The 15,347-nt window shown below is 37.1% G+C and overlaps 1 protein-coding gene across 2 annotated transcripts in view; it reads left to right on the forward strand.

The window, feature by feature from the left end:
* The window catches only part of dhx15 (DEAH (Asp-Glu-Ala-His) box helicase 15), a 33,934-nt gene extending 20,700 nt beyond the window's left edge, over nt 1–13,234 (forward strand). For both annotated transcript variants that reach the window (XM_051900650.1, XM_051900649.1), the window contains exons 7-14: nt 2,515–2,601; nt 2,877–3,026; nt 3,338–3,446; nt 5,701–5,892; nt 7,755–7,877; nt 9,859–10,049; nt 12,398–12,567; nt 12,686–13,234. In XM_051900650.1, the coding sequence (XP_051756610.1) occupies nt 2,515–2,601; nt 2,877–3,026; nt 3,338–3,446; nt 5,701–5,892; nt 7,755–7,877; nt 9,859–10,049; nt 12,398–12,567; nt 12,686–12,803 (1,140 nt within the window). In that variant the 3' untranslated portion in view covers nt 12,804–13,234. The remainder of the gene's footprint in view (nt 1–2,514; nt 2,602–2,876; nt 3,027–3,337; nt 3,447–5,700; nt 5,893–7,754; nt 7,878–9,858; nt 10,050–12,397; nt 12,568–12,685) is intronic.
* Nucleotides 13,235–15,347: the final 2,113 nt, after the last annotated feature.

The following is a 15,347-nucleotide window of genomic DNA, read 5'->3' on the forward strand; positions in this document are numbered from 1 at the left end:
GCTGAATTACATCGGGTCAAAGGCTTCATGAATAGAGTTAAAAAAAAAAAAAAAAAAACTGCTGAAATCAAGCCAAGCATTTTGTGGCTAGAGAGAAATCCATTTATAAAAGTAGGATTTAAGTGTCTGAAAGGCATTTGAGGAGGCTGAATTACATGAAATATAAGGTTTGTCTCCATTTTTTCTGTTAGTAATGGAGGCCAGAATAAAAGTTTTATGAAACTCAGTTTACATTTAGTGAATTTACATAGCAAAACATTTTTTAGTAGAGTGCAAAAGCAAGCACTCGTAATACTATTGCTCCCACTTAGGGTTAGGATTTTAAATAAACCCCTAACCTAATGAATTAAACTTTAGAGCTTGTTTCTGCTGTAGGCATGAATTATAGCTCAAACTATGTGCGTATTGCTGCAAGACATCTGAATTCTTTTTGATAAAAAGGTGCAAAAATCCCCTAGATTTTAATTGAAAGAGGGTACCTGAGCCATATTTAGGGACCAGAATATCACAGAGACTTAGTTGGCATGAAATGGAAATTCACCCTATTCATTTTTTTATTTTATGTATGATTCATCTATGCATGTTTCATTTTCTTAAGTTTATTTTTGATCTTGTAATTTTTAATAAAACAGTTATAACTTGATCTTCGGGTGAAACGTTAGTCTTCTCTCTGGTGATGTGCACCAAACTTCTCCAGTCATTTAATCCATGACTTGCATGCTTGTAACATTCAAAACCGTTGTTTTCTATCAATGTAAGCCTCTCTTTGTCATCCATCGACAACATCCATCTATAGCTCTGGGGCCTACTCAGATTTTTCTGGGCCACTTACATAGATTTGAATTAAAAATGATAGAGACTTCGCCCTACCGGTCACTTGACTCAGATTGGTGTTTCTCGTTCTGTGATGCATGACACTCCCATTTGGCTTTTTTGACTTGGGCCAGTAAGCCACCCTTACCTATGCAATGTTGTAAAGCTCTTCTGAAGCTTTAGCTGTCGTCTTGGACACTGTCATCTCAGTGTATCAAAGACTGTCCACAGTCTCTAGCTGAAAGATGATTTAATATGTCACTATACCACACATGATGAAGGCCACCTGTACTGTAAAGGGACAGAGAGCGAAGGAGCGAGACGTGGCATTAATAATACAGTTTCTTAGAGGTGGGCTTCTCCAGGGAGGGGAAGATGGCTGCGTGCTGTGCACAGACGTGTATCTTGCCGCCAAAAAGAGCAGTAGTAATGTGTCTGGACGGGCTGCTCGGCGGAAAGCAGTCCGGCTCAGCCAGCACACTCCCGATTTGACTTGATTGCAGCAACTGTTGCCTTACTCCCCCGTTGGGTTGTATTAGTCTTCCAGCTTGCGACAGCTCACTGAAGTGTCTTTAAGGATTTAATTCCCACTGATTTTTTTTTTTTTTTTTTTTTTGCCTTTTTTCACCCCTCTCCAGTTACCACAGAACTTTTTTTTTTAATTTGATTTTTTTTTTTTTTTAGTTTGCCTAGAGCAGTGCAGAACAGTCTAATCACCAATGAAATGTGCTAAAAAAAGCTACCCTGCTGGTGTAAAGAGTGGTTAAAAATTTGAATAAACCCGCTCCCCCAAGTATTCAACTTAGCCACATTACTTGTCCCGCACCACTTGTGCAACTGACATGAATAATTTCTCATTGTGTTACTTGAGTAAAGGGATATTACTCTTAAGACATTTTAAAGTTTTTTTTTTTTTTTTTTTTTGTCCCTTTTGTTCATTCCTTCATAGCAGCGTTCTAAAAATCAATTCAATCATTCAGAACAGAATAGCAACCACAGCAATGTTGCTAAAAACATTCAGAACATCATAGTATTTTTATAGCAACATAAGTAAAAAAAAAAAAAAAACACTCAACACCATAGCAATGTTCTTAAAAAAAAATAAAAAATTCTGTCATTTATTCACCCTCAAGTTGTCTATTCTTCAAAATATCTTCTTTTGTGTTTAGCAGAAGAAAGAAATTCATACAGGTTTGGTGAGTAAATGACAGAATTTGAACTATCCCTTTAAGTGCATTTCAATAAAAACATAAAGATGTTATAACATAAAGAACCACTCAGTACACCATAGCAACGTTCTGCATTTTTATAGCGATGTACTTAAACACTCAGAACACAGTAGCAACCACACAGCGATATTCTAAAACCCATTTAGAACATATTTACATTTTTATGAAACAGTTAAAGCACTCAGAACACCATCGTATCTGCATAGCAACACCTTGGCAACCACTCAGTCTCAATTGTGGCAGTGAGTTTAGCTCAGGCAAGCACCACTCACATTTTCTTCAGAAATGTCAAAATCTACATGCTGATTTTAAGTTTTATCTATAGTCATCCAAGTTATTTTAGAGTGTCTGGTACAACAAGTCAAAAAGCAGCTGGACTTCGATTTTCGCTTTTGTGTTTTGTTTTATTTCTTTGTCGAGTTGTCTGGTCAGTTTGATCTCAATCTTGACCGTATTGTTTCGGCTCCCATAGGTTGTGGTTTCTACAAACATCGCTGAGACGTCCCTGACCATCGATGGCGTGGTGTTTGTAATTGATCCTGGCTTTGCCAAGCAAAAGGTTAGTCTTCTCTTCTCTGCCTCACTTGTCTAATCTCACCCCATCATCTGTTTCTCTTGCCTCTGAAATCCCCAGATAAACCCAGTGGCGGGGCTCTGACAGCGACTTGAGATGGAAAAGCTAGTTATTTATTCTGCTGACATTTCCCTAGCCCAGCTGCTGCTGTCATACATGTAGTCCAGTCAGAGATGAAGGATGGCTTCGCTTTGGCATATTGCTGTGGTGCAATGGTGTGCATTTATTATTCACACAGCTCTTTCCTTCTTGTCGCACAGGTGTATAACCCTCGTATTCGAGTCGAGTCGCTGCTCGTAACGGCTATTAGTAAGGCTTCAGCCCAGCAGAGAGCCGGCCGTGCTGGACGTACGCGCCCGGGAAAGTGCTTCCGGCTCTACACCGAGAAGGCCTACAAGACTGAGATGCAGGTTTGTGAAACGGATCATTACTGCTGTAGGCATCTGGGAAGCGATTTGATTATATGCCAGTGATGTTGGTTGGGTCATTTGTTGATCAAACAGCAGATGAACTCAGTGGTCAAGCCAGACCCTGGTTCCTTCACAAGTCTTTAGTACTTCTGGCCACTTCTAGCCACCTTTTTGTACACATACAATGGAAAATGTCCATATCAACTAAATGAGTTGGAATATTTCCTCAGGAGCAGCAGCTTGAAGGTGTTAATAGAGAACATCAGCTAATTTGTTTTCCTTTTTCTTTGTTTATCTTCATTTCTCCTCAGGATAACACATACCCTGAGATTCTCAGGTCGAATTTGGGCTCTGTTGTGCTACAGCTCAAAAAGCTTGGTATCGATGACCTAGTGCACTTTGACTTCATGGACCCACCAGGTATAGAATAAAGTTTTGAGTTTGTTCCTCAGAGTCTGATACTATAAAATGGTTCTGTGTAATGGGACAGCACACTTTTCCACACATAAACAGACTGATATTTCTGTGTCAGGCTTTGCTTTGATCGTGTAATTGCTTTTATGCTATATGAAGACTGATGTGGACATTCATTAAATCTGCATGATGGTCAGGCTTGTAATCGCTGAATAGTAACAACTGGAACATTTCCTTGTGATTGGCTCATCATCTCTTCTGAAAGGTTCATGATCTTAAAGATCTCTGAAGTCAACCTAAAAGTGCTCTCTCTTATTGAAGCTTTCTATTTCTTAACATACTAATACATTTGACTACTTAAATCCACCTAACTAAACGTATGGCTGGGTAATATATAAGAAAGGCAATATTCAGTATCGTTATTTATGCGTTTGTTCTGAAATATCTTAAAAGTGTGAATTTTTCCCCTCCCCCCCACCACCATAAACCAGGAAGCAGAATATATTAAAAATGAATTCAAATTCAAATGAAAATGTAGTTAGTGACTGTTAATTTATATAAACCAATATAACAATACAAGGTAATAATACAACTCTCTCTCTCACGCACGCACACACTTACACGTAATTATATAAAAAAAAATGTATTAAAATATTTAAAACTGTTAAAAAAAAGTTAATTTTTGATGATGCTAACAAATATGCTGAAACTAATATAGGTCTTTTAGTTGAAGTTCCCAGGGTACCAAAGCTTATGTATTTGTTTACCTGTATTCAGTAAGCATGGGATTAGATGCACTCAATCTGGCACACAAGAAGCCAAATGAAAACAGCAGGAATTTGTAGCACCGGACGAAGCCAATAGAAGCCATTTGCCTAGTGACATTTGCCAAATGCTCGCTTATACTTTCCTTATTTTAATGTACCTTTAGCTTTCTCTCTCATTGATTTGCCTTCAGTTAACACATCGGCACGTTCCCTGCTATAGTTCATTTCTGATGTGGTGTCCACAGTGTGTAAATTACTTTTTCCAGGCGGGCTCACTGCATGGCATCTGTATTTAATTATTGCCCAAAACGGATTACTTGCCTTAGCATGAGTAATGCTATATCCTTTCTAAACAAATAGAAAAAGTATGTCTGATGTACAAGATCAATACTTGTTCATAATAACAAACTGACCGCTGCATTTTTTAATTTTTTTTTTTTTTTTTTTTTTTTTTTTTAAATTAAGTTTTCCTGACTCATTGATAAAGACAGCCACAGTCTTTCATCCTATTCAGCAAACCCCACCAAACCTTAGGCAATGCTAATTTTCAGTTAACATGCAACTGGTCATTAGAGCCAAACTCTCTAGAGCCAAAGGTCAGTAATTGAATTTGTTGGTGTGTGACCGGTGTTGATGCATTAAGTAGAGGTTCCTCCCTATAATTGAATTAGTGGCGCTGCTGTTTGGAACTGTTTGCATGTCAGATGAAAAATTAGCCCCCTTTGTCTTGAATTAAAAGTTAGTTGTTGTCCAGAGGACCACAGCCGCAACGTTTTCACTTGTTGTTGCTTTTTTTTTAATTAATAAATAACCAAGGTAGCTAATGCAAGTATCCCTTATTACTTTTGCTCATGCTTTTGGTTATAATGTTTGATATATATATATATAATATAATGTATGTCTATGATAATATTGCAATTGTTGTTTTAACAATGTGCAACCTGACATTGCCACTTGCTTTGCAAAAACCAAACAAAAGCATGCCTTCAGAATCCAGGCTTTCACTGCGAGAGCAGAACCATTATGTGTCTCGGAGCTGAATGAATCTGCATTTTCGAACAAATCATTTGATTGAATGATTCAGTGACTATTTCAGTTAAGGTTGGGCCGATAGACGATGCCATCGTCCATCGCTGATGGCAGACAGACATCACTGTTGAACCGGCAAAAATGGCAAACGAATTATAGGCTACTAGATGTTTTACACAAACTAAACCATAAAATTACTTTTAGTAGTCATTTAATTGAAGAACATCAACAACAAGATGCATAAGCGCCAGGTAACAAGTTAACAACTTTACACATAACAATTTTTTTTGTCATTATCGCACAAACCTACTCAGAACACCTCCAACAATCTGGCGTTTTACTCCAGTGGCATTTTCCAGTGGCATAGTTTAATACACAAAAAATTCACAATTTATTATTGTATTGTATTGTATTGTATTGTATTGTATTGTATTGTAATGTAATATAATATATTTTTCTGTCAGCTCCTGAGACACTGATGCGAGCCCTGGAGCTGTTGAACTATCTCGCGGCACTGAATGACGACGGTGACCTGACGGAGCTGGGCTCCATGATGGCTGAGTTCCCTCTCGACCCCCAGCTGGCCAAGATGGTCATCGCCAGCTGCGAGTTCAACTGCTCCAATGAGATCCTCTCCATCACCGCAATGTTATCAGGTAGTATATGCTCATGTACACACATGATCCCTGCATATGATCTAAGAATTATTAGAGAAGAATGGCTATGAAATATAAATTATTTGTAGCTCACTCATTTTCAATTAGATGTCTGTCTGAATATGCTCAGGACAAAACAACAAACAAGATGTTAGTCTTCTGTTTTATTGTCTACATATCCACAATTTCAAGTTGCCAACCAAGTTAATCGTAATGGTTGAATAAACAGTCTGCTTATGCGTTTAGCTGCTTGGCTGAAGCCATTATATAGAACGACTCTCAAAGGAAGGACTCACAAACTGTCCGGTCTCTTAATGTGTCGCACTGTAAGACTGCCAAATCAGAATGGCGTTTGAGCTATTAAATGTCTGTGATGCAGAGGGGTGGGGGAGAGTAGGACATATGATACAGCCGCTTAAGAGCTCGCTTACTAGGTTCAGGCTTTGTTTGTCAGATCTGAACTGACCTGAGTAACCCTTTAAACAATGCTGGGCTTCAGATCACGTCCAATGTAACCTAAAATCATAGAAATTTGAACCTCAGTTTCCTAATTAAAAATAGAAATATATTTAAATATTTTAAAATATTTAAAAAATAATTAAAATAATTCACACCAAAAAAGTCTCACCTGAATTTAAGATTTATGTATTTGAATTGCATATCAAATTTTCATCCATTTGGATTAGTTCTAACAAATTTAATAAAAAGAAACTTAAATATTGATCATAATTTAATCTGAAATAAAATAAACTTAAATTTAATGTGACTAGGCCTGTTATAACTACTTTTTGTTGGGCGATATATTGTCCCAGAAATAATTGCGATAAATGATAGTCATTTTAAGACCTTTTTATGCCACTGAATATAACAGCATAATAATGCAAGTAGGCCTACAGTGTCAAAAATTTAAATATCTTAAATTGAGTAAATAATAAATAAATCTTTGCTAAAGTGCAAAGTAACAAGTAGAGAAAAAAAAAAAAAAACACACTTGCAAATGCACAAGTCACTTGCATCTACAGATTTTCCCCTGACCTTCTTTTCTCCGTAAAGTAAGGGTGCACATTATTGCTGAAAAACAAACCCTACTTTACAGTCAGATGTCCATATGAATAAATGCCCAACAGGCCATATCTGCTGCTAAATCTATTGTTCTAGGGGCGTGTTTTCTAAAAAGTTGAACTTATTTTTCCTCGAGCGCCACGTTTATAATGCCGCGTTATGGTCGAGATGTTGCAAAAGACATTCTCAAATGATGCCTCCTTTTCACCCATCAGTGTCCGCTGTGTATGACGGAGCTGGCCAAGCTCTGCTTTCGCTTCCGACATGGAGGGCAGATAAGAAGATAAATTATCAGTCATGTCCATATATCGTGCGATAAGTCGATATATTGATTATCGTTATGGGTTTAAATGTGACGCATATTCGTCAGTCATAGATAAATGAAACAGGTAAGCTTTTTCGTTCAAAACTGTAATCCAATTGAAAATTTTATATGCAATTCAAATAAATCCTAAATTTAGGCCTAAATATATATATATTTTGAGTATATATAGCAGCATGTATTTTAAATGAACACAAGTAACGTCAGTCAGGATCGACTGTGCCGAGTGACCTCGTCCTCCCCAGAGGAATATCAGATCACAGGTTTAGCTCAATTTCCACCGCCGCAATTTCTCTATTCCAGAAAGGCAAATGAAAAGCCGAAAGCAGCAGCTCTCCCCCTACCCCGTCCTGCTTTTTGGTGTAGCGTACCCTGTGCCGTGCTCTAGCCTCAGAACTAGGCCTTGTGTCCTGTCTGGGTGAACGCTTGACTCATCCCTATGGGCGGCTATGTTGGGGCCCATACCAACCTTGTTTAGTCCCACAGTGCTTTGTGCGTCCCACCGAAGCCAAGAAGGCAGCTGACGAGTCCAAAATGAGGTTTGCCCACATCGACGGGGACCACCTGACCTTGCTCAACGTCTACCATGCCTTTAAACAGAGTACGTATATATATACACACACACACACACACACACACACACACACACACACACACACAGACACAGTTGCATCTTGTGCTCATGTGAGATGATTCCCTCCCCCCATTTTTAATTAGCCTAATTGCCTAAATCTATTACAACTAATTTCAGGTTGTTTTTGTAGGTGGCCGAAAATCGTAATTTGCTTCATCAAAATCAGTGCCTGCGAGGCAACGCGGTACTAAAACTGTTCTGAAAGACAGCAAATTATGTGCAGTTCATTTCTCACTTCAGCTTCCATATTTTCTCTCAAACTCTCATGGGGTTTCTTGCATCTCACGTTATCTAGTAGTCAGCTCTTATTTGAAACTTGATAACAATCATGAAACTATGTTTGTGTTCATGCGAAGCTGACATGTTTTTTGTTACAGCGTTTTTATCTGTCAGTACAAAACTCCAGTGAATTTGATTGTATACATTTTATAAACCCTTTAAATTAGCACCAAATTACATGAATTTTGAATTAGCAGAAAGCCCTCAGAGACCAAACTATTGATATTCATAATTTTGAATTTGCATTGTGGTATAACTTGGAAAAAATGTTGCAAAATTGCAATGCTGATCATTTAGGGTTGCAAAATCACCACTGTTTTTCAATACACTGAAAGTTAAAGGTAAGGATATAGTCAAAGTCAGGGTTCCTACGCATGTTGGAAAAGTATGGAATTGGATTTTAGTATTTTCCAGGTCTGGAAAAGTATGGAAAAAGGAAGACAGAGTATGGAAAAATATTTGTTTCCCCAGACTATTTTCCTTATTCAGTTTTATGAAATACAGAATTAAGAATTTCTAAAAAATAAATCTTATCAAAGTGATTTTTATGGCAAAAGTTCAGTGATTCTCAAATTCAAATGAATGAATTCAAGGCGCACATATTCATTATGCAAAACTGTTTGTCTTTACTATAAGCCAGTCTCTTTTTAACTTCACTAATTGTGTCAGAGGTGAATATATGCAGGTTATAAATAATGCTACAAAAAACAATTATTTTGATAAGCTATTAATCTAATTATTAGAACAGTTAATTGACTGTTATTGACGATTATTTCACTGATTAATCAGTGTGTTTGATCGATAATTACATTAGTTGCGTTACAGCACACTACTGGTCAAACTGCGTTATTGCAGCCCCTACAAAAATATTTGTCCAATTATTTATTTATTTTATTTTTTTATTGTCCATATCAACTAATCGTTTCAGCCCAAGTTATGAAACGTTTTAGGTTTCTTCTCATCATGTAAGCACATTATCACTTTGAGAAAATCATTGGGAAAGATATAATGCTGAATAATGAACTGTTTATGCTAAATACTAGAGGTTTGGAAATTTGAGTCTGGAAAAGTATGAAATTTTGAAATTGAAAATGTGTAGGAACCCTGTAAAGTCATGAAATATTTATATATGTATTGAATAGTTTTTGTAAGCTTTTTCCCATAACTGGACTAGTAGAAATAAAATTGTAAAAAAATTAGATGTTAAATACTTTGTGAATGGATGCATTTTTCCAGTAATTTTTTTTTTTTAAAGGTGAAGTGTGTAAATATTTCTAAAGTCAAGTAAGCCATTTGTAGTTTGATTTCCTCGAAAGCATGATGTGGTTCTGAGCCACTGTTTATTTGAACCTCCTGACAACATTGCCTGAAGCAGTGGCTTGAGTTTGGGGTGGGACTTTGTTTGGCCTGCTAAAAGCAGATGTGGAGAAATGTTTTGGAAAAAAAATTGTTTAAAATGGTCCAATTTTGTCCAAATGGTGACGCGAGTGCTGCAGAAGTTACACACTTCACCTTAAATCTTAAAATCTTTGAAATATGTCATTTTTGTTATTAAGCTGCATAATTAGCTATTTAGAAGTTTATATAACTTTGCAGTGGTGGTCTAAGTTCAGATCTGTTTGTATGTTGCTCTTAACCTGGTTTTAATGTGTAACCATTCTATTCCAAGACCACGAGTCAGTGCAGTGGTGCTATGATAACTTTGTTAACTACCGCTCGCTGATGTCGGCTGATAATGTGCGGCAGCAGCTCTCACGCATCATGGACCGCTTCAACCTGCCACGACGCAGCACAGAGTTCACCAGCCGTGACTACTACATCAACATCCGCCGCGCTCTAGTCACCGGATTCTTCATGCAGGTGTGTTTGTCTATAAAGGTGCCAAAAAGATTCAATTACGCTTGTTTGTTTAAACTGTTAACTGTCACTGTCCTGATAGTAGGATACTTGGTGTTATTTTATTTTATTTATTTTTTTTTTATTACCTTTTGTCCCCATCACATATTTTAGTAATCATCAGGAAGTAGGTGTCATTTGAAAGCTTAAACACTCAACCCAACCTTAGGTCAATATTCAAAAGCATTCGTGAATTACATCCATATAAGTTCAGATCTCTGCTCAAGAAGGGGGACGGTGACAGTTAAAAGGTTAATGAACAATGTAAAAAAAAAAACCAACCTGCTAAGTCTTGTGAATTGCGATTGTAGATATCCATGCATGAAATTGTGAGATACATGAGATGTATTTTTTGGTAAATTGTAATGTCCTCAAATAGCAGACCGCAGTCCGGTTCTGAACCTCGGTTTGGTTCCAACCGGACCACCAGATAAAATGACAACTGTAGTAACGGTAAAATATTGCTTTAAAGCTAGCAGCACGTCAAAACAACGAAGCTGTTCACACCACAAGCGCTCAGGGCCGTTTATGGTAATGGTCATTCTGTATCCTCTAATAATATTTTTATTTAGTGGCAAATACACTTTATTCAAGCCCTTTCTGCTCCGTGCGCTCTCCCGCTCAAGAAGTAATATGCTACGGTTATTTTAACAACAGCAGCAGAAACACTGAGCAGCGACAAAAAAAAAAAAAGATAATTTCATTGTACATTGTAAACATTGAACATTGTAGTGCGCCTCCCATCCAATGAATGGCAATAAACTTTGCATTGTTACTTTTGAAATGAAACCGTCTCAGATTACAAATTCTGTCCATTTTGTTAAAAAATTCAAGCGATAAATACCATTTTGCTGCTCTTTAATGCGGCGTAATAGATTGCTGTAGAGCCTCAGTTCAAGTGAACTGATCATCTCTTCCACTTTAGTATTAGTTACAGCACCAAATAAACATGAATGAACATCAGGTGTTGAAAGATACAGTGGAGCTTTCCAAAATCCATGTCACGTCTTGTGTAATCTCTCAATCAGTGTTTTAACCGCAGAAAGATGTCAATAAAACAGCTTGTAGACAATGTCACGTACTGTTGCATTTACCTCAGAAAAACCATTCACAGATCATAAACTCGATAGTCAGCTAGAAATAAAACTCATGCATTTGCTAAATATATGCACCATATTACATATTCATTTTTTTTTTTTTTTTTTACTGTTCTTCAATATGTAATGTATGTTTGAATAAATCCATGAAGTTTTTGACAGCCACAATTTAAATGTTTATATATATTAGGGCTGTCAAATTTAACGCGTTTACGTATGCAATGAATTGTCAGTTTAACACGTTAAAAATATTTAACTTGATTAACACAGCATCTGTTTTTTTCCGTCATAATTTGACTAGCGTTAACTAGAACACGCTGTCTGTGAACGACTCGTGTGCACAGAAAGACATTCGCCAGTATCAAGTTGCTCCCTTTGTAGGCCTCACTGAGCCATCGGATTTAAACAAAAATATCTCAATTTGCGTTCAGAAGATGAACGAAGGTCTTAAGGGTGTGGAACGGCATGAGCGTGAGTAATAAATGACAGAATTAAAAAGTTACAATAGATCACCCTCAGTGTCAAAATGACTGATGTCCAAATCAACAAATCTCTATTGTGAATGTAGTCACAGCTGAAGGGCCGTCAAGACAATAATGCCCTTTGGCCATGATTATTTATAATAGAGAAGCCTTGGATGATCTTATAGCTTAAGGCTTTAGTTAATTATTAGTCCACTTTATTTTTTTTTAATCTTAAACTAAAGTACAGCTACTTTTAAAGTAGAGTTTGATTTCTCCTTCTAATCTCTGTCTGAATTAGAAGATACAGTGTCTGTTGGGAATGCAGAATCACTGAGGCTTGCTAATGTAATGCAAGGCTTTCTATCAAAGTGTGACCATTTAAACGCTTGCAAGAAATCAAGGCAATTTTCATCCCACGTAGTGAAAATAAATGACGTTTTTATCGAGTCGCTCTCCAGGAGGGGGTACCTGAAACAAGTGACCTGACTAGTTGAATTACTCCATTAATATTGAAATATTTGTCAACATTAACCTTTACTGGTGAGACAAATTTCCGCCTTGGTGTACGAATTACCGGGCGTTCTATTACCGACGTCTCTGTTTGAGTCGGCCGTTTATTGAGACTGATTGCTCAGGTTAATCTCGACATCCTCACGCTGCCCGTGTAGGTGCCTGAAGAAACGTCAGTGTGTGCGCGTTTGGTTCGCTTGTGGTTGATTTATTTGTTAATTTGCGTCTCTGGTGTTATCAGGTTGCTCACCTGGAGCGCACTGGCCACTATCTCACAGTGAAGGACAACCAGGTGGTCCAGTTGCACCCTTCTACCGTACTGGACCACAAGCCTGAGTGGGTTCTCTACAATGAGTTTGTGCTGACCACCAAGAACTACATCCGCACCTGCACTGATATAAAACCCGAATGGTAAGCTAAAACATTCAAATACAGAATCTGTTTGTGCACTGTTGGCAAAGAGTAAATGTTTTTGCAACAAAGAAAGGAAAAAGTGAGTAAACATTCTGTGTACCATCTCATCCTGTAGGCTGGTGAAAATCGCTCCACAGTACTACGAAATGGGCAACTTCCCTCAGTGCGAGGCTAAGAGGCAACTGGAGCGCATTGTTGCTAAACTTCAAACCAAGGAGTACTCTCAATACTGAAACTACCCAACGGTATAAGGACTATACATTTTGAATTCAGTATGCGCTGTGCAATGCTTCTGAGGTTGTACATCGTCACACATTGTCATTCAACATTAGATTTCTGTCTGTTTTGTTTTCTGTTTTTGATTTGTTGTCAAGATATAATTATTTTTTTATAACTCTTTGCTCCCAGCTCCGCCGTGCATTTTGGCACCTGATAAAAACATATTGTTAAATTGGTCAATATAGGCACTAAGGATTGATTGGGAGCAAACGCTTAACAGGGATACCACCATCAACTTTTTTTGCATGAGCATTCATGTGGATGTTGACATTCCTTATTGACATTGAGAACTTCCTGCTATGTTATTGAGTAGAAAAGTCCCTGTTTATTCTGTAAAGGAGCTTTTACTTCAATAATAAAAAACCTTGATATCAGTCATGCTCAATCAAGTTCATGTGTACTATTCTTTTTGTCGACTTCAAATAAAAGAATCAATTAATACAAATAGTTACTGCATTAGCTTACGACGAGGGCCTAAATTGCACAAATGCATTCACAGCTTTGCAGTTAGGATCAAAATAAAGCAGTATAGATCATAATGTCTATTAATGGTTTGGGTAGAGATTTATTGAATGCGAGTTCTGTTCAGCTATTATTTCTGTAAATTGTTTTAATAAATTAATGAAGTACATCAGTGGTCATCTTTGTTAGGGTTGAGATTAGGGCAGTCATGCTAATGTGCTCATTTATGAGGTTAATTGCATGTTTTCCAGCATTAATTTTTTAATCATATTCACCCAATTTGGGATTCCAGCAGTTTTGTTCTGTTTTGTCAGATTTCTAAAGACTGGTAGAAATACTTCCACCCAAGAATAGTTGTTTTGCTCTGTTGAATACACACAACAATCCAGTATCTGGGTGCTTGTTTCTCTGTTAATGATGAAGAAAAACTGGATTCCAATGGGACTAGTGAAGTCATTTGATTGCTGTCTATTAAAGAAACAAATGTACAGAATGTCTAAAATATCTGCATGATTGTCTTTTGATTAAGGTTTTTCTTTTCTTACATTTTCTCAGCAATTAAGCATCCGATGCACTGTAATTTCTAAAATATAAAATTATAGACCTGGAATACTGTTTGGAGCACAAAATATTATATCTTTTGAAAAACTTTGAATATTGTGTGGCTTATTTGAGTTCAGTATCATTCATTCAAGTTAATCTAATTTGTCTCTTAATTCAGTTTGTAAAGCATCACTCTTATGTATTGTTACTGGAAAAAGTGGATACCATAGATATTGTGAACAAACTATTAAAACCATAGGAAATAGGTCAAATTAAAATATAAAATAAAATAATTATAAATAGAAGTATTTAAGAAAACTAATAAAAAATGACAAGCACATAAAATTACTTGGATTTAAAATAAAAATGTAAAACTTTTAAATATTAAATACTATAAATCTAAAATGTCTACAAAGTGATCGAAATAGTTATAATTCATTATCTAAATAGCCCGTTTAATATCTAAATAACTGGTGGTACTAATTAATTTTTAAGGTCACGTAAAATACATGCAATTTGTGCATCATCAGAGGGTTTCAACTGATTCTATAATAAATACACCTCAATATGGAAAATCCAACCTCTGGTTTATCAGTTTTGTTGCAGAACCTGAAAGAAAAAAAAAATATTGAAGAGCACAAGGCAGGTGATGGATACAAGTCATTAATTAGCCCTCACCCTTGGAGTTCAGTAAAATCAATAATTAAGAAATGGAAAGAGTATGGTTGTCAATGTACCTAGAGAATGATGTCCTCAAGTGGCCATGCAAGAAGGACACTGTTGAGAGAGGCCACCAAGAGACTGATGACCAATGAAGGAGTTACAAGCTTCAGTGGCTGAGATTGGAGAGACTGGAAACAACAACTGTCATCTGGGTTCTTCACCAGTCACAGCTTTATGGAAGAGTGACAGAGAGAAGCCACTGTTGAAAATGTCATATGACATCTCGGCTGCAGTTTGCCAGAAGGCATGAGGAAGACTCTGAAGCCAGATGGAAGAGTCGTCTCTGGTCTGATGAGACCGAAATTGAGCTTTTGGCTATCAAACTAAATGCCATGTTTGGTGTTAGCCAATTGCTGTGCATCGTCAGAAACACACCATTCTGACCATGAAGCATGGTGATGCTGTGGGGAAGTTCTCTGAAATTGATGCAGCCAAACACCGGTAAAGAAATCCTGGAGGAAAACCTGATGCAGTCTGAGACATCTGCGACTCAGGAGATTATTTATTTTCCAGGACAATGACCCAACCATTAAGCCGAAGCTACACAAGAAGTCCTGAAGTGGCCAAGCAGAGATCTCAATCAAATTGAGAATTCATGGGTGGACTCAAAAAAGGCTGTCCACTCACAATCTCCATAAAACCAGACTGAGCTTAAGAAGTTTTTCAAAGAGGAATGGGAAAGCATTGCAGTGGCTGACTGAGACCCATCCACACAGACTAAAGGCCTGTGAAGCACTTCAAAAGGTGCATCAACTAAGTAGAGTTGCTCC

This window comes from Ctenopharyngodon idella, chromosome 7 (assembly GCF_019924925.1).
Source record: "Ctenopharyngodon idella isolate HZGC_01 chromosome 7, HZGC01, whole genome shotgun sequence".
Taxonomy (NCBI): domain Eukaryota; kingdom Metazoa; phylum Chordata; class Actinopteri; order Cypriniformes; family Xenocyprididae; genus Ctenopharyngodon; species Ctenopharyngodon idella.